The sequence below is a fragment of the Channa argus genome, chromosome 9 (assembly GCF_033026475.1).
Source record: "Channa argus isolate prfri chromosome 9, Channa argus male v1.0, whole genome shotgun sequence".
Taxonomy (NCBI): domain Eukaryota; kingdom Metazoa; phylum Chordata; class Actinopteri; order Anabantiformes; family Channidae; genus Channa; species Channa argus.
In genome coordinates, this window is record NC_090205.1 from 19,608,456 (window position 1) to 19,626,631 (window position 18,176).

At 37.7% G+C, this 18,176-nt stretch overlaps 4 protein-coding genes and 1 pseudogene across 4 annotated transcripts; all 5 read left to right on the forward strand.

The window, feature by feature from the left end:
* Nucleotides 1–3,370: 3,370 nt before the first annotated feature.
* On the forward strand, nt 3,371–4,294 carry LOC137133467 (olfactory receptor 8D1-like). The gene has a single exon (XM_067517131.1). It carries the CDS (start codon nt 3,371–3,373, stop codon nt 4,292–4,294), a length of 924 nt encoding a protein of 307 aa, XP_067373232.1.
* A 2,307-nt stretch (nt 4,295–6,601) lies between these two features.
* Nucleotides 6,602–8,288, forward strand: LOC137133468 (piggyBac transposable element-derived protein 4-like; annotated as a pseudogene).
* A 208-nt stretch (nt 8,289–8,496) lies between these two features.
* LOC137133469 (olfactory receptor 6E1-like) lies at nt 8,497–9,420 on the forward strand. Its single transcript, XM_067517132.1, has one exon. It carries the CDS (start codon nt 8,497–8,499, stop codon nt 9,418–9,420), a length of 924 nt encoding a protein of 307 aa, XP_067373233.1.
* Nucleotides 9,421–12,283: 2,863 nt separating this feature from the next.
* LOC137133470 (olfactory receptor 5F1-like) lies at nt 12,284–13,219 on the forward strand. Its single transcript, XM_067517134.1, has one exon. The coding sequence runs from the start codon at nt 12,284–12,286 to the stop codon at nt 13,217–13,219; it is 936 nt and encodes a 311-aa protein (XP_067373235.1).
* A 3,271-nt stretch (nt 13,220–16,490) lies between these two features.
* LOC137133383 (olfactory receptor 5F1-like) lies at nt 16,491–17,985 on the forward strand. The gene has a single exon (XM_067516941.1). It carries the CDS (start codon nt 16,491–16,493, stop codon nt 17,412–17,414), a length of 924 nt encoding a protein of 307 aa, XP_067373042.1. The 3' UTR covers nt 17,415–17,985.
* Nucleotides 17,986–18,176: the final 191 nt, after the last annotated feature.

Consider the following 18,176-nt stretch of genomic DNA (forward strand, 5'->3'; position numbering starts at 1 on the left):
AAAGTGTTCTGTGGTCAGAGGAAGCAAAATTTTTAATTCTTTTTTGGAAACCATGGGTATCGTTTCATGCGAACTAAAGAGAAACCATCCAGCTTGTTATCAGTGGACAGTTCAAAAGCCTGCATCTCTGATGGTATTGAGGTGCATTAGTGCCTATTATGTCACTATAAATGGAATAAAATACATAGAGGTTTTAGAGCAACATAAGAAAGACAAAACTAAATCACATAATGCATCATCACAACAGCATGGCTTCACAGGAGAAAAGTCCGGGTGCTGAACTGGCCTGTCTGCAGTGCAGACCTTTGAGCAATAGAAAACATTTGGTGCATCCTAAAACAGAAAATCTGGCAGCAAAGGCCCAGGACTGTGATGGTGATCTGAAGGCTGGTGTGTCTGGTTTCGGGATTGGACTATTCTGAGTAGTCAGGGGTGGAAGACTGAGTCTGTTTTGTAGGCAGTGACAGCAGGTGATGAAGAATACTGAGTGTAATTGGATGGACAGGTGAGTGAGTCGGGAGCCAGACAAAAGGGGAAACCAGGAGGGAGGTTAAACAACGGATGACCAGGCGGGTGGAGGGGAGAAGGATAATGGCGTACCAGGGATGAATGCCACGCTGCAGGTGCGTACTGCGTAGTTCGATACAGAGAACATGGGGGAAGGAACCTGGATGGAGTCTGGAGGGATGGGTTATAGAAAGGTAGACAATGTGAAGAGTTAGTGGGTAGACTGATCAGACAGGCAGCAGGCCGGTTAGCCACTTAGCAGGTAGGCAAGTTTAGCAGATTAACAGACCGGTAATAGGCAAAACTGGTTTAGCAGCAGGCTTGAGGAAGATCTCAGGCAGGGGTCCGCAGACAAACAAAGAAATTACCATGAATGTAAAGTAGCTGATCACACTACGCAGGATGTGAATACAAACTAAGAGTCCAAAACAGGAAGTGAAACCAAAGGGCTGGATCATAACAGAGAGAATGTTACACAATGGTAAAAATCACCCTCTTTCAATTTTTTTGAAGTGTTTTGCTGCCATCAAATACAAAATTAGCTAATATTTTCACTGAAATGGTAAAATGTCTCTGTTTCAACATCTGATATATGGTTTATGTTCTATTGTGAATAAAATATGGGTTGATGGGATTTGCATTCTGTTTTATTAATATTTAAAGATCGTACTAACTTCTTTTGAATTGGGGTTGTACACGCACAGGTTTTTTGCCAGGACATATATTATACAGTAAACATTGCATATCTCTTTTTTGTAGAGACAGACAGATGCAGACTGTACATTCTGGATAGATCCATAACAGCAGTTTCAGGTGTTATGTTTATGGTTATGTTTGCATTCCCTTACACTAAAATGGCATACAAGCGCCTTGCAAAAGTATTCATATGTCACACTTTTTAGATATGTATTTGTAATAAATTTAGAAAACCATTTATCATTTTCCTTTGACTTCATAATTATGTACCACTTTGTGTTGGTCTATCACATGAAAACCTAATAAAAATGTGGAACATTTCAAGTGGTATGAATACTAATACTATAAATCACTGTAAGTACTTGTGTAAGGCCAATCATGTGTAGCAAGATTCTGATTCTTTTTGAGCTTGTTGCCATCTTCTGGTATCTCCGGACATGGTCTCTCATATTGATACAGACTCCCTGCATACTCTGTCACTTCATTCCAACCCTGTTTGGGCTGTATCTCAGACATTTGTAGCAATTCTTGGCTTAATGCTCTTAAGCAGGATGTCACGAGCCCCAAAGCCTGCAGTGGGTTGTAGTATTGTGGCTTCCATTGTCCTGCAGTTTTGTATGAGCCTGTTCTTAGCGGCTTTGTCTGTTTCTGTGCCTATTCATCAATAAAGAAGTCCTGTCTGAAGCTGGTTGAAGATTTGAAGAGGGTATCCCTCCTGACCCCTTGGTTCTAGTGCTGGGTATAGAAGAATTTGTCAGAAGTTAGGTCATCACACCTGATTCACTTCATCCATCTATTCTTCTTTTATAAGGACTTTCATTCCCATTGTTGCTAGTGTGTCTCCCCATATGTCCTGTTTCCCTATTCTCATTCCTTTTCCTAACCACCAGCTTGAGAATCTTCTCAGGGCGTTAGTCAGTCTTGTAGTTTGTTTTGTTAGTTAGTTAGCTATTCGGAGTGAGTTAGTCTCTGCGTTTTTGTTAGTTAGTTTCTGTTTTCCAAATTTTTTTGTTAGTTCCTCCAACCTTCTGTAGTAAGAGTTTTGTGTTTTAAATGGTAGTTGTTCCCACTGCCTTCGGCAGTGAGCGTTTTCTGTTTGTTTTATTCCCTTTGCATTAAATAACTACTAACTAACCTGGTTGTTCAACCCATCAGCATCTCGCAGAGTAGCAGCATCCAGTCTGTTTAAGCCCTTTCAGGCTTCTCTATCAGTAACTGACTACACTATTGAGTTTCGTATGCTCGCCGCCTCTACCAATTGGGGTGAGGAGACACTGTATGATAAATATATATAGGGATTAGCTGACTGCATTAAGAATGACCTTGCGGCTCGTAATCTCCCCTCCTCCATGTGCGGTCTGATCAGGCTAGCGTTTTTATTTCCAGCATTGTCAGGTCTGGATCCACCTTCCACTCACCCCACACTAACTGTCCTCCAGCTGACCGAGCCAGTCAAACCCCTTCCGAGCAACCCATGCAGGTAGGGAGGTCGCCACTTGGCGATCTAGAGGGGTGGAGTCCTGTCAAAAGTTAGGTTTTTCACTTCTTTTGTTAGATGTAGTTCTTTCCTGTGTCTTTTGATTTTGTCAACTTATGTCTGTATGTGTCCCCGCAGTTCAATTCCCTGCCAGCTAAGAATTCCCACCACTCAGTTCCACCTCAGTCTTTCTCTAGTCCCTGTTGGCTTTTGTTCCTCAGCCGGCACCGGTTATCACACATGATTCACATCATCCATCTATTCTTGTTTTATAATGACTTTCCTTCCCATTGTGGGTTGCTAGTGTGTCTACCCCTGTGTCCTGTTTCCCTATTCTCATTACCTGGAATGATTCTTAGTCTGTTTTTTTTTTTTTTCTTTTGGACAAACTCTGTTCTGCGAGTTATCAGGACTGACTGACCCACGTCCCAGGAGTTACTGTTTCTAATAAAAAGCACACATGCTGTATATTTACAGTAAATGTCCCTGGACTGCTTACAATAAAAAAACTGCCACATGATTGGAAGTTTTATGTCCCATGTTATTGACGTCACTGAGTGTTACTTTGATAACAGAATATTAACAAATGATTACACATCTTGTAAGAGGTGGGTGGACACAGAACGGGATGAACAGAAATGCAGTTGCTGTTGTGCAGTGTTAAAATGACATAAAGGTGATTAACATTATATGATGGATAATGTAACAGTAATTACTATGCTTACTCTTTCAGGGTTAAATGGCACAGCAAACTACAGAGTCACTCTGTTTGCTGTCACTGTATTGTGTTACTGTGTGATTCTGTTGGTAAATGTCACCATTATTGCCACAATCATTGGGGATAAAAGCCTTCATGAACCCATGTATATCTTCCTCTGTAACCTGTGCATCAATGGACTTTATGGAACGGCTGGATTTTACCCCAAATTCCTCCATGACCTTCTGTCTTCCACTCAGGTTATCTCTCATGCTGGGTGTCTTCTGCAGGGTTTTGTGTTGCACTCGTCTGCTGTTGCAGATTTCTCACTTTTAGCTTTAATGGCCTATGACAGATATGTGGCCATATGTCGACCTCTGATGTACCACTCTGTGATGACTAAACAAAGAATTAGTTTATTTGTGGTTTTTGCTTGGATTGTTCCTTTTTTTCTCACGTTCTTGAGCACAATAACATCAACATCAAGGTTATGTGGCTCAAACATACCAAAGATCTACTGTGTTAACTGGTTCATTAACAGTCTGGCTTGTTCTGCCTCAATTGCAGCTAATGTTATTCCAGGTTTTAATTTTACTTTTTATTTTGGCCATGCTGTTTTTGTTGTGTGGACTTATATATATATGATCAAAATATGCCTAAAATCCAAAGAGGACATGAGCAAGTTTATGCAGACATGTTTACCACATATGTTCTGTTTAATAATTTTTTCTGTATCTTTGCTTTTTGATGTGGTTTACATGCGCATTAGCTCAAGAGATTTATCACAAAGTGTCCAGAATTTTATGGCAATGGAATTTCTCCTGATTCCTCCTATTATCCATCCTCTCATATATGGTTTCAAATTAACAAAAATACGAAAAAGAATCCAACATTTTCTATGTGGCAAATGTTTCTAGACCAATTGTAATAATTGTTTTGCAGGAAGAAAAATATTATGCAGTGGCATTTATGAATAACCACAATGCTCGGTTTTACAATGCAAAGTTGTAACATATAGAATTATGGAAAACATCATAGAGTTTTAATGTATCATAGAAAACTGACTAAACAACAATCATTGAGTTTTAAGGTGTCCACTTTGTTTAGTATTATCGCATTAACAAATGTAGTGATAAATCCCAACTTAAAATAAAGAAATGCCTAATGTCATATTTTTAGTTGTGCTTTTGAAGTTATGCTGCATTACGTGTGGAGTATTTATAGTTTTTTTGCTGCTGTGTTATTCATTTATCCAAAAAAACACCTCTGTCTTGTTAAGTTACTCAACATTAATAAAAACAACACATGCAAATAGACTATGAAAAAAGAAAACACTTACAACACTAAAATGCATAATGCATGACAATACATACTTCTAAGTAGAATGGAGAAAGATTTCAAAAATTACACTGTAAATATTTTCTAACTGAGGTACAGTAGTAGTATATTTATACTGTCACAACCAGGTATCAATAAAGTTATTACAGAAAAATGCATAACTAATACTGATCAACAACTCTGGCAAAGATACACTGCTGTTCTAGCAAAGGACGACAAAGGGTAGGGGACCTGTTTGTCCAGCTGAAAAAAACTAGCTATGGACAATTGGTCCAGCTAAATCCCAGCTGCCAAAAAGATTTGTTGTGTACATATATTTGAATTGTCTGTTGTGAGCAATACAAAAATAAAGCGGAAGATGCAACATTTCTCATTAATAGTTGTGAGGATATATATATATATATATATATATATATATATATGATCAAAATATGAAAAATAAAATCCAAAGACGACATGAGCAAGTTTATGCAGACATGTTTACCACATATGTTCTGTATAACCATTTTCACTGTATAATAATTTTCTGTTTAATAATTTTTTTCTGTATCTTTGCTTTTTGGTGTGCTTTACATGCGTATTGGCTCAAGAGATTTATCACAAAGTGTCCAGAATTTTATGGCAATGGAATTTCTCCTGATTCCTCCGATTATCAATCCTCTCATATATGGTTTCAAATTAAAAAAAGTAAGAAAAAGAATCCAACATTTTCTAATTGAGAAATGTTTTTAGACCAAATGTAATAATTGTTTTGCAGGAAAAAAAAAATCATGCAGTGGCATTTATGAATAACCACAATGCTCGGTTTTACAATGCAAAGTTGTAACATATAGAATTATGGAAAACATCATAGAGTTATTATGTATCATATAAAACTGACTAACTGACTGTCTTATTCATTTATCAAAAAAACACCTCTGTCTCCTTAAGTTAGCCTATAGTAATAAAAACAACACATGCTAATAGACTGTGAAAAAAAGAAAAGACTTATAACACTAAAATGCATAGTGCATGACAATACATACTTGTATATACAATGGAACAAGAATCCAAAAATTACACAATGTTTTTTAACTGAGGTATAGTAGGAGGATGTTTATACTTTCGCAACCAGCTATGAATAAAGTTATTACAGAAACTGCATAACTAACACTGGCTCGTTTAACATTACCTTTGCTTCATCTTCATCAAATCTGAAAAATGTAAACAACTTTTTATCTAAGCAAAACATATATGCAAACAGTATGCAGGTAACATCTGTAATGGGCTGAGTGTAGACCTCTCAAGATGGCCTCCCCATCCACCACCAGTTACGTGGGGTATCGTAATGTTACATCGCACTGTGTTACAGGTTGAAACGTGAGGACCATGTTGTTATCTATGCAGTTTATTTACCTGTGACTGCTACAGTAATTACCTGCATATCTTTTGATTTATTTCACCAAAAAGTTGTTCAAATCTTGTTGAAAATTAAAGGAGAAAGGAAGACAGGAAGAAGGGGAAAGAGACAGAGAAAGGAACCGTCCATGGGTAAATTTACCCGACTTGTGCAAAACACTGCTATTTGGATAATTAACCTTCATATTATGTTATGGGTCAATTTGATCCATTTCAGTTTTTTTGATGACCAAAGTACTGGTTATCCTTTCTTTTTCTTCATGAAAGTTTGGGACTTTTCCTCATCTGGGATCATGAACTGGTGTGTACAATATGGACACTTTGATGTGTCTTGAAATGTCTGTGCAGAGTTTGTATACAAAGATGATGTTGCGGGTCATTTTGACCCAGACACTTTAATGTGGGTAAGAAGCTGTTACAAGATTTGGCATCACACGAATTGATGATATTCAATCATGATTTAATCGATAGAGAGGATTATATTCGACATGACTAACTTGGAGGGGAGGCGTGTATTTCAAGGGAAATGGAAGCCACTGGATCACACTGATTGGCATGCTTATTTTGGAATTCTGGTATTAGCTGATACAGGTCAAAGGGAGAAGCAACTGCAAGTCTATGGAATGAAGACAATGGAAGGCCAATCTTTCAAGCAGCAATGTCTCTGGAGACATTTCACATGATATGTTGTGTGATCCGATTTGTCAACCGCGACACCAGAGCTGGACGACGTGAAAGAGACAAACTAGCTACAAATCAGAGACGTATGGGATAAATGGGTGGAAATCCTACCTTTGTTGTACAACCCTGGCCCCAATGTTACTGTAGATGAGCACCTTGTTCCATTCAGGGGTCGCTGTCCCTTCCAACAGTATACCTCCAGCAAGCTGTCCAAGTATGGCATCAAAATATGGACAGCCTGTGATGCAAAATCTAGCTATGCATGGAATATGCAAGTGTACACTGGAAAGCTACCTGAAGGAGCATCTGAGAAAATTCAGGGGATCCATGAGTGAAGGGCTGCAAGGTCATAACATCACATCCTACCGCATTGGAGATGAACTTCAAAAGAGAAAGCTGACTATGTTGGGAACAATCAGAAGAAATGAGCCAGAACTTCCCAGTGAAATTCTGAAGATGCAGGGAAGATCTCTGCATTCCTCAATATTTGTTTTCACTGAGAAAGGAACAGTTGTTTCATACTCCCCAAAGAGAAAGGAGTGTTCTCGTCATGAGCACAATGCACACAGATGCATTTCTGAGCACAAGAGAAGACAAGAAGCCACGAATGATCCTGGACTATAACTCCACCAAAGAAGGAGTTGACAATCTAGACAAAATCACAGCGACATACAGCTGCCAGCGCAAGACAGCCCGTTGGCCCTTGGTGATTTTAACAAAAAATCAAGTAGGTCCATATGAATCACCAGCACAAGACTGGATTAGCAAGACTGATAAAAAAAAGGTTTCACTTGCAAAAACAGAATTTGGCTGTTATTTTGTTTTTGGATCGAGTGACTGTTGCATACACTTTAAAAGTTTCTAATCCCCATAAACAGTTTTGCAGTAGCTGGGTTCCCCAAATTCACAAGCTGACACACCAGCAAACTGATAAAATCATGCAGCACATTAAAGAGTCTGTATTAACTGTTGAGCCGTAGAAAAGTCACTGTTTTACCACATAAACTCTGATGGCTAAGAGGTTAGTTGTAATCTGCAAATCTGAGACATTCATTTAGATTTAGATAAATGATTTTGTTATCACGAGAAAAAAAAGTCATCACTGCGCTCCATTGCCATTTAACAGTTTACTGACAATAGAAAGAAACTGTTCTTCTGTAAACTGAATTTTCAGAGTTGTGTGAAAGTATTTGTATTAGTGTCCCCTTTATAAATGCATTAAATAACACGTGCATGCATCACATTAAAAAATTCTGGACACATTACACATTGTACTATGTAATTATACATGAAACCCTCTTTGCACTGCTGGAAGTGTTCATATCTGCATAGCTTGCTTAGAAGATGAAAGAGCCCACAGTCTTACTACATCTCAGCAGGTATATTTCTAAATAAATAAATACATAAATAACGATGGACACATACTCTATGTTTATGGTATTTCTCTAGGTAAATGTCAGTGGACGGCTTACAATGAAAAAAACTGAGATGTGATTGGAAGTTAGGAAGTCCCATGTTAACAACGTCACTGAGTGCTACTGCTACGAGAAAATATAAGCAAATAATTCCACATCATGTAAGGGGTCAGTGGACACAGAACAGGATGCCACGTTTTTACTCCACCTAATCAGGCTGTGAACAATCAGTTTTTTATTGTTTCTGTGGTGCAGCACTAAAATGACCTAAAGATGATTAATGTTATATGATGGATAATGTAACAGTAATTACTATGCTTACTCTTTCAGGGTTAAATGGCACAGCAAACTACAGAGTCACTCTGTTTGCTGTCACTGTATTGTGTTACTGTGTGATTCTGTTGGTAAATGTGACCATTATTGCCACAATCATTGGGGATAAAAGCCTTCATGAACCCATGTATATCTTCCTTTGTAACCTGTGCATCAATGGTCTTTATGGAACGGCTGGATTTTACCCCAAATTCCTCCATGACCTTCTGTCTCCCACTCAGGTTATCTCTCATGCTGGGTGTCTTCTGCAGGGTTTTGTTTTGCACTCATCTGCTAGTGTTGATTTCTCCCTTTTAGCTTTAATGGCCTATGACAGATATGTGGCCATATGTCGACCTCTGATGTACCACTCTGTGATGACTAAACAAAGAATTAGTTTATTTGTGTTTTTTGCTTGGTTTGTTCCTTTTTCTCTCTTGCTTATGAGCACAATAACATCAACTTCAAGGTTATGTGGCTCAAACATACCAAAGATCTACTGTGTTAACTGGTTCATTAATAGTCTGGCTTGTTCTGCCTCAATTGCAGCTAATGTTATTCCAGGTTTTAATTTTACTTTTTATTTTGGCCATGCTGTTTTTGTTGTGTGGACTTATATATATATGATCAAAATATGCCTAAAATCCAAAGAGGACATGAGCAAGTTTATGCAGACATGTTTACCACATATGTTCTGTTTAATAATTTTTTCTGTATCTTTGCTTTTTGATGTGGTTTACATGCGCATTGGCTCAAGAGATTTATCACAAAGTGTCCAGAATTTTATGGCAATGGAATTTCTCCTGATTCCTCCGATTATCAATCCTCTCATATATGGTTTCAAATTAAAGAAAATAAGAAAAAGAATCCAACATTTTCTAATTGGCAATTGTTTTTAGACCAAATGTAATAATTGTTTTGCAGGAAAAAAAGTATCATGCAGTGGCATTTATGAATAACCACAATGCTCGGTTTTACAATGCAAAGTTGTAACATATAGAATTATATAAAACATCATAGAGTTATTATGTATCATATAAAACTGACTAAATAACATCCATTGAGTTTTAAATTGTCCACTTTGTTTAGTGTTATCCCATTAACAAATGTAGTCGTAAATCCCAACAAAAATAAAGAAATGCCTAACGTCATATTTTTAGTTGTGCTTTTGAAGTTATGCTGCATTACGTGTGGAGTATTTATAGGTTTTTTTGCTGCTGTGTTATTCATTTATCCAAAAACACCTCTGTCTCCCTAAGTTAGCCTATAGTAATAAAAACAACACAGGCAAATAGAAAAAGACTTACAACACTAAAATGCATAATGCATGACAATACATACTTGTAAGTACAATGGAGCAAGAATGCTAAAATTACACTGTAAATATTTTCTAACTGAGGTATAGTAGTAGTATATTTATACTGTCACAACCAGGTTTGAATAAAGTTATTACAGAAAACTACATAACTAATACTGATCAACAACTCTGGCGAAGATACACTGCTATTCTAGCAAAGAACGACAAAGGGTAGGTGACCTGTTTGTCCAGCTGAAACAAAACCAGCTATGGACAATTGGTCCAGCTAAATCCCAGCTGCGAAAAAAAATTTGTTGTGTACATATATTAGAATTGTCTGTTATGAGCAATACAAAAATGAAACTGAGGATGCTACATTTCTCATTAATAAATTCCAATGGTAATATTATTAACATGACTAAAATATTTGTTGTGTGAGTCATTTTATGGACAGGTCAACACTGGCTAATTTAACATTACATTTGCTTCATCTTCATCAAATCTGAAAAATTTAAACAAGTTTTTATCTAAGCAAAACATATATGCAAACAGTATGCAGGTAACATCTGTAATGGGCTGAGTGCAGACCTCTCAAGATGGCCTCCCCATCCACCACCAGTTAATGTGGGGTATCGTAATGTTACATCGCACTGTGTTAAGGGTTGAAACGTGAGGAACATGTCGTTATCTATGCAGTTTATTTACCTGTGACTGCTACAGTAATTACCTGCACATCTTTTTCTTTATTTCACCAAAAGGTTGTTCAAATCTTGTTGAAAATTGAAAAAGAGGGGAAGACAGGAAGAAGGGGAAAGAGACAGAGAAAGGAACCTTCCATTGGTAAATTTACCCGACTTGTTCAAAACACTGCTATTTGGATAATTAAGCTTCATATTATGTTATGGGTCAATTTGACCCATTTCAGTTTTTTTGATGACCAAAGTACTGGTTATCCTTTCTTTTTCTTCATGAAAGTTTGTGACTTTTCCTCATCTGGGATCATGAACTGGTGTGTAAAATATGGACACTTTGATGTGTCTTGAAATGTCTGTGCAGAGTTTGTATATAAAGATGATGTTGCAGGTCATTTTGACCCAGACACTTTAATGTGGGTAAGAAGCTGTTACAAGATTTGGCATCACACGAATTGATGATATTCAATCATGATTTAATCGATAGAGAGGATTATATTCGACATGACTAACTTGGAGGGGAGGCGTGTATTTCAAGGGAAATGGAAGCCACTGGATCACACTGATTGGCATGCTTATTTTGGAATTCTGGTATTAGCTGATACAGGTCAAAGGGAGAAGCAACTGCAAGTCTATGGAATGAAGACAATGGAAGGCCAATCTTTCAAGCAGCAATGTCTCTGGAGACATTTCACATGATATGTTGTGTGATCCGATTTGTCAACCGCGACACCAGAGCTGGACGACGTGAAAGAGACAAACTAGCTACAAATCAGAGACGTATGGGATAAATTGGTGGAAATCCTACCTTTGTTGTACAACCCTGGCCCCAATGTTACTGTAGATGAGCACCTTGTTCCATTCAGGGGTCGCTGTCCCTTCCAACAGTATATCTCCAGCAAGCTGTCCAAGTATGGCATCAAAATATGGATAGCCTGTGATGCAAAATCTAGCTATGCATGGAATATGCAAGTGTACACTGGAAAGCTACCTGAAGGAGCATCTGAGAAAAATCAGGGGATCCGTGTGGTGCTGGAGATGAGTGACTGTTTTACAACATAAACTCTGATGGCTAAGACGTTAGTTGTAATCTGCAAATCTGAAACATTCATTTGGATTTAGATAAATTATTTTGTTATCACGAGAAAAAAAAGTCATCACTGCGCTCCACTGCCATTTAACAGTTTACTGACAATAGAAAGAAACTGTTCTTCTGTAAACTGAATATTCAGAGTTGTGTCACAGTATTTGCATTAGTGTCCCCATTATAAATGCATTAAATAACACGTGCATGCATCACATTACAAAATTCTGGACACATTACACATTGTACTATGCAATTATGCATGAAACGCTCTTTGCATAGCTGGAAGTGTTCATATCTGCATAGCTTGCTTAGAACATGAAAGAGCCCACAGACTTTACAATCTGTCTTACTACATCTCAGCAGTTATTGTTCTAAATAAATAAATACATAAATAACAATGGACACATACTCTATGTTTATTGTATTTCTTTAGGTAAATGTCAGTGGACGGCTTACAATGAAAAAAACTGAGACGTGATTGGAAGTTTGGAAGTCCCATGTTAACAACGTCACTGAGTGCTACTGCTACGAGAAAATATAAGCAAATAATTCCACATCATGAAAGGGGTCAGTGGACACAGAACAGGATGCCACGTTTTTACTCCCCCTAATCAGGCTGTGAACAATCAATTTTTTATTGTTTCTGTTTTGCAGCACTAAAATGACCTAAAGATGATTAATGTTATATGATGGATAATGTAACAGTAATTACTATGCTTACTCTTTCAGGGTTAAATGGCACAGCAAACTACAGAGTCACTCTGTTTGCTGTCACTGTATTGTGTTACTGTGTGATTCTATTGGTAAATGTGACCATTATTGCCACAATCATTGGGGATAAAAGCCTTCATGAACCCATGTATATCTTCCTTTGTAACCTGTGCATCAATGGACTTTATGGGACGGCTGGATTTTACCCCAAATTCCTCCATGACCTTCTGTCTCCCACTCAGGTTATCTCTCATGCTGGGTGTCTTCTGCAGGGTTATGTGTTGCACTCGTCTGCTAGTGTTGATTTCTCCCTTTTAGCTTTAATGGCCTATGACAGATATGTGGCCATATGTCGACCTCTGATGTACCACTCTGTGATGACTAAACAAAGAATTAGTTTATTTGTGGTTTTTGCTTGGTTTGTTCCTTTTTCTCTCATGCTTATGAGCACAATAACATCAACTTCAAGGTTATGTGGCTCAAACATACCTAAGATCTACTGTGTTAACTGGTTCATTAACAGTCTGGCTTGTTCTGCCTCAATTGCAGCTAATATTATTCCAGGTTTTAATTATATTTTTTATTTTGGCCATGCTGTTTTTGTTGTGTGGACTTATATATATATGATCAAAATATGCCTAAAATCCAAAGAGGACATGAGCAAGTTTATGCAGACATGTTTACCACATGTGTTCTGTTTAATAATTTTTACTGTATCTTTGCTTTTTGATGTGGTTTACATGCGCATTGGCTCAAGAGATTTATCACAAAGTGTCCAGAATTTTATGGCAATGGAATTTCTCCTGATTCCTCCGATTTTCAATCCTCTCATATATGGTTTCAAATTAACAAAAATAAGAAAAAGAATCCAAGATTTTGTTTGTGGGAAATGTTTTAGGCCAAATTTATGACTTGCTCTGCAGAAAGAAAAATATCATGCATAAGTTTAATTTGAATAGATTTAACCACAATGCTATACTACACAATAAAAAGTAATAACATACAGAATTGAGGAAACAAGTTGAGTTTTAAATTGTCCATGTTCCCCAGTGTCATTACATTAAGATGTGTAGCAGTAAGTGCACCTGATAGAATTGTAATAAATTTAGAAAACCATTTATCATTTTCCTTTGACTTCACAATTATGTACCACTTTTTGTTGGTCTATCACATGAAAACCTAATAAAAATGTAGAACATTTCAAGTGGTATGAATAATAATACTATAAAGCACTGTAAGTACTTGTGTAAGGCCAATCATGTGTAGCAAGGAAAGGGCCACTCTTATTTCAGTGTCAGCTTGGTCTTGAGAAGCTTCTTTCTGATTCTTTTTGAGCTTGTTGCCATCTTCTGGTATCTCCAGACATGGTCTCTCATATTGATACAGACTCCCTGCATACTCTGGAGCCCTCTTTGCTGATGTTAAGTGTGGGATTTGAGTTATCCTTTCCTGATAGCTTTCAGAGAGCTGGCAGAAAACTGTTTTCCTGACAGCTTTCTGCCCCGGACACATTGAAGACAAGGTAATCTACCTTCAGCAGCACAAGCTGGCACATTCTCATTCTCATTCACCAGGTTATACATCATTAATGTACACAGTACCCGACTTGTTGCTTAATTGTGATCTGGAACATTTGAACCCTTCTTCTGGACATAATCTTTGTCACTTCATTCCAACCCTGTTTGGGCTGTATCTCAGAAAGTTGTAGGAATTCTTGGCTTAATGCTCTTTAGGATAATGTCACAAAGCCTGCTAGAGCTGGATATAGGAGAATTTGGCATATGTGCAGTTGGAGGTATTTGCAGTGCTACCTGGTTTCATGGTTGAGGGCTTTTTGACAAACTCTTTTCTGTGAGTTATCTTCCTCTTCTTCTTAGAACTTCCTCTTATGACTGTTTTAGCTCTCTCTAGGGACTATGGAATGGGGGTTGTGGATCTCACTGCTAATGACTTCCCATCTTATTCTTGAACTACATTTGCCCCATACAGGAGCTGGAGTAGCATAGGCAATAACGCCTCTTCTTCTCCTTGGTCCACATCATCTTGGCCTCTCACACACACCTTTAAGTCATACTGCACGACCGCCCTATTCAGACTTTATTCCAGTCATGCTTTTTTATTGCTTCTATACCTTATTAAAGCGAACCCCAGGCAATTAATGGATTTACAAAAGATACCAAGGGAATAACCATTGATTCACCCTCTTTTTCATGGGCCAAAATCAGTGCTACCCTCACTGGCACAGTCACATTAGCCTATTATGTCTGGGCATCTCCCAGATGTCCTTGGTCAGCAAAATAGATTACACCACTTGCCCAAGGCTGCTTAACTAGGATCAGCACTTCATCATAGTGGGTGATCAGGGCTCGCTGCTGTTTGATTGAATTAACCCCATTCTGGACCCGGTGTATGTAGCTTAAGCAACCTATCTCGCAGGTTAGTCATTCTGCCAGTGGGAGTTTGTATCAATGTGTTCAGATCTTTGTTCAGACTGGCCACCATTTCATTCACTTTATTGTACTTCTTTTTAGGCTCCCCATCACTCTCTGAACCTTCTACATCTAGGTGATCTTAGTCATTATCTTGGCAGCTCACCTTTTTGATTTCTTCCGCAGGGTCAGTGGCTGCAAACCCCATTTTGTCACATTCACCACACTTGAAGACTTTTTGATTTTCTGTGATCGCAGTGCTTATGCTCTAACTTGTTTGACCAACTCACTGCCCTTTTGTTCTTTGTTGCTTTCGTTGATATATTGATCATAACTCTCTGGAATGGCTAACAAACTAGCAATCTGAGCTCTTCTCAGTTGCTGATCTTTTTGACTTGACTTCTGGGCCTGGAAGCAAGCCAGCATCTCAGTTTCCACCCCCATCTTTACCCCAAAGGTCTTGCTCTCCTTCAGGCAATTCTTGATCATACCGCTGCCAAGTAATATAGAATCTTTCTCTTAAACCTCTGGCTGCAGGTCAAGCTGAGCCAAGGTAGTAGTAGCTCTTTGGGATTGAAGGCTACCCCCTCCATGGATTCATTTGAGGTCCTCAGGTACGCTTCTGTCCTTACCAGGCCTCTAGGTGACAATTCCTACAGACTTCCAGGTCAGGCGTTACAAGAACCCTTGATTTGAGTTCACTTCTCTGGGACCTAACTCCTGTGTGCTGCTTCTCAACAGCCTTCTCTGAGTCGTCATGTGACTGCTGCCTCATTTCTGCTAATTCATTGCCTCTGCATTAAGTGCTTCTTAAGCACCACCACCTTCTGAGTGGCTGTGGGGCATATTTAAAATGATAAAACCAACATTACAACAATCAGTTAAAAATAACTACTTGCGTCCTCTCTGAAACTCTTATTCTACGCACAACCTCCCATGTGTTGGAAGAATGAGGCTGGTTGAGGAAGGGAAAATTCAAAAATGTAAAAACTGGTTGTTGAAATATTCCCTAGTTGAAGAATGATGTATTTATCTGGTTTCCATTTAAATATCATCAGTAGGCCCAGAGGCTTTACTGGCTAATTCACCCTCACCATGTCAGACACATGTTGCAATATCTTTTACTGGTCTCCATGCACTAGGGTGACTGTGGCTCCGAATGTAGAGCAGTTGTCCACCAATCCTAGAGTTATTGGTTCGATTCTTGGTTCCTCATGTCAAAGGATGTAAAGATGGTTTTTCTAACAATATTACTATCTAGCATATTACAATAAGTTGTAATGTTACAGGGCAGCACAGTGGTGGAGTGGTTAGCGTTGCCTCCTCACAGCTAAAAGGTTGCAGGCTGACCATGACCTGGAGTTTGCATAGATCAGTTGACTTGCTTGACTTACAGTAGGCACCTAACTTGACTGTTTCTCATCTCAACATATCAAAATTTGCTTTGTTTGGAATAAATTAATAAATGTGTTGGTATTGTCTGAGCAGAAAAGTTGGCCAGATGTAAAAGGGCTCTAAACGAGGTGGGGGCTTACAATAAAAAAACTGCCACATTATTGTAAGTTTGATGTCCCATGTTACTGACGTCACTGAGTGTTACTGTGATGAGAGAATATTAACAAATGATAACACTTCATGTAAGAGGTAGGTGGACACAGAACAGGAAGCCTCACTTATCATCCAATAAATCAAGCTGTACAAATGCTGTTGCTGTTGTGCCGTGTTAAAATGACATAAAGGTGATTAACATTATATGATGGATAATGTAACAGTAATTACTATGCTAACTCTTTCAGGGTTAAATGGCACAGCAAACTACAGAGTCACTCTGTTTGCTGTCACTGTATTGTGTTACTGTGTGATTCTGTTGGTAAATGTGACCATTATTGCCACAATCATTGGGGATAAAAGCCTTCATGAACCCATGTATATCTTCCTTTGTAACCTGTGCATCAATGGACTTTATGGGACGGCTGGATTTTACCCCAAATTCCTCCATGACCTTCTGTCTTCCACTCAGGTTATCTCTCATGCTGGGTGTCTTCTGCAGGGTTTTGTGTTGCACTCGTCTGCTTGTGCTGATGCCTCCCTTTTAGCTTTAATGGCCTATGACAGATATGTGGCCATATGTCGACCTCTGATGTACCACTCTGTGATGACTAAACAAAGAATTAGTTTATTTGTGTTTTTTGCTTGGATTGTTCCTTTTTATGTGTTGTTCCTGAGCACAATAACATCAACATCAAGGTTATGTGGCTCAAACATACCAAAAATCTACTGCGTTAATTCATTAGTTAATAATCTGGCTTGTTCTGCCTCAATTGCAGCTAATGTTATTCCAGGTTTTAATTATACTTTTTATACTGGCCATGCTCTTTTTGTTGTATGGACTTACCTATACATGGTCAAAACATGCCTAAAATCCAAAGAGGACATGAGCAGGTTTATGCAGACATGTTTACCACATGTGTTCAGTGTAACAATGTTTACTGTATGTTTGCTTTTTGATTTGTTGTATATGCGACTTAGCTCAAGAGATTTATCACAAAATGTCCAGAATTTTATGGCAATGGAATTTCTCCTGATTCCTCCAATTATCAATCCTCTAATATATGGTTACAAATTATCAAAAATAAGAAAAAGAATTCTACATTTTATTTGTGGCAAATGTTTTTAGACCAATTGTAATAAATGTTTTGCAGGAAGAAAAATATCATGCAGTGGCATTTATGAGTAACCACAATGCTCAGTTTTACAATGCAAAGTTGTAACATATAGAATTATGGAAAACATCATAGAGTTATTATGTATCATAGAAAACTGACTAAACAACAATCATTGAGTTTTAAATTGTCCACTTTGTTTAGTGTTATCGCATTAACAAATGTAGTGATAAATCCCAACTTAAAATAAAGAAATGCCTAATGTCATATTTTTAGTTGTGCTTTTGAAGTTATGCTGCATTACGTGTGGAGTATTTATAGTTTTTTTGCTGCTGTGTTATTCATTTATCCAAAAAAAAAACCTTTGTCTTGTTAAGTTAGTCTACAGTAATAAAAACAACACATGCAAATAGACTGTGAAAAAAGAAAAGCTCAAGAGATTTATCACAAAATGTCCAGAATTTTATGGCAATGGAATTTCTCCTGATTCCTCCAATTATCAATCCTCTAATATATGGTTACAAATTATCAAAAATAAGAAAAAGAATTCTACATTTTATTTGTGGCAAAAAGTTTTAGGCCAAATTATATACTGTTCTGGAGAAAGAAAAATACATGTACGCCTGCGATCTGACATGGGCATTTATACATTAACTCAATTTTAGAGTATATGTAAATCTATTTTAAAGTGCTAACATAGAGAATACAGAGAGTAAAAAAAAAGTGTGTAAATGCTATTTTTTAATATAGAAAGCAAACAAAATAACAACTATTGA

Bases quoted from the DNA above. Each gene is read 5' to 3' on its own strand.
- LOC137133470 (XM_067517134.1), top strand. From the start codon at position 12,284: ATGATGGATAATGTAACAGTAATTACTATGCTTACTCTTTCAGGGTTA.
- LOC137133383 (XM_067516941.1), top strand. From the start codon at position 16,491: ATGATGGATAATGTAACAGTAATTACTATGCTAACTCTTTCAGGGTTA.
- LOC137133469 (XM_067517132.1), top strand. From the start codon at position 8,497: ATGATGGATAATGTAACAGTAATTACTATGCTTACTCTTTCAGGGTTA.
- LOC137133467 (XM_067517131.1), top strand. From the start codon at position 3,371: ATGATGGATAATGTAACAGTAATTACTATGCTTACTCTTTCAGGGTTA.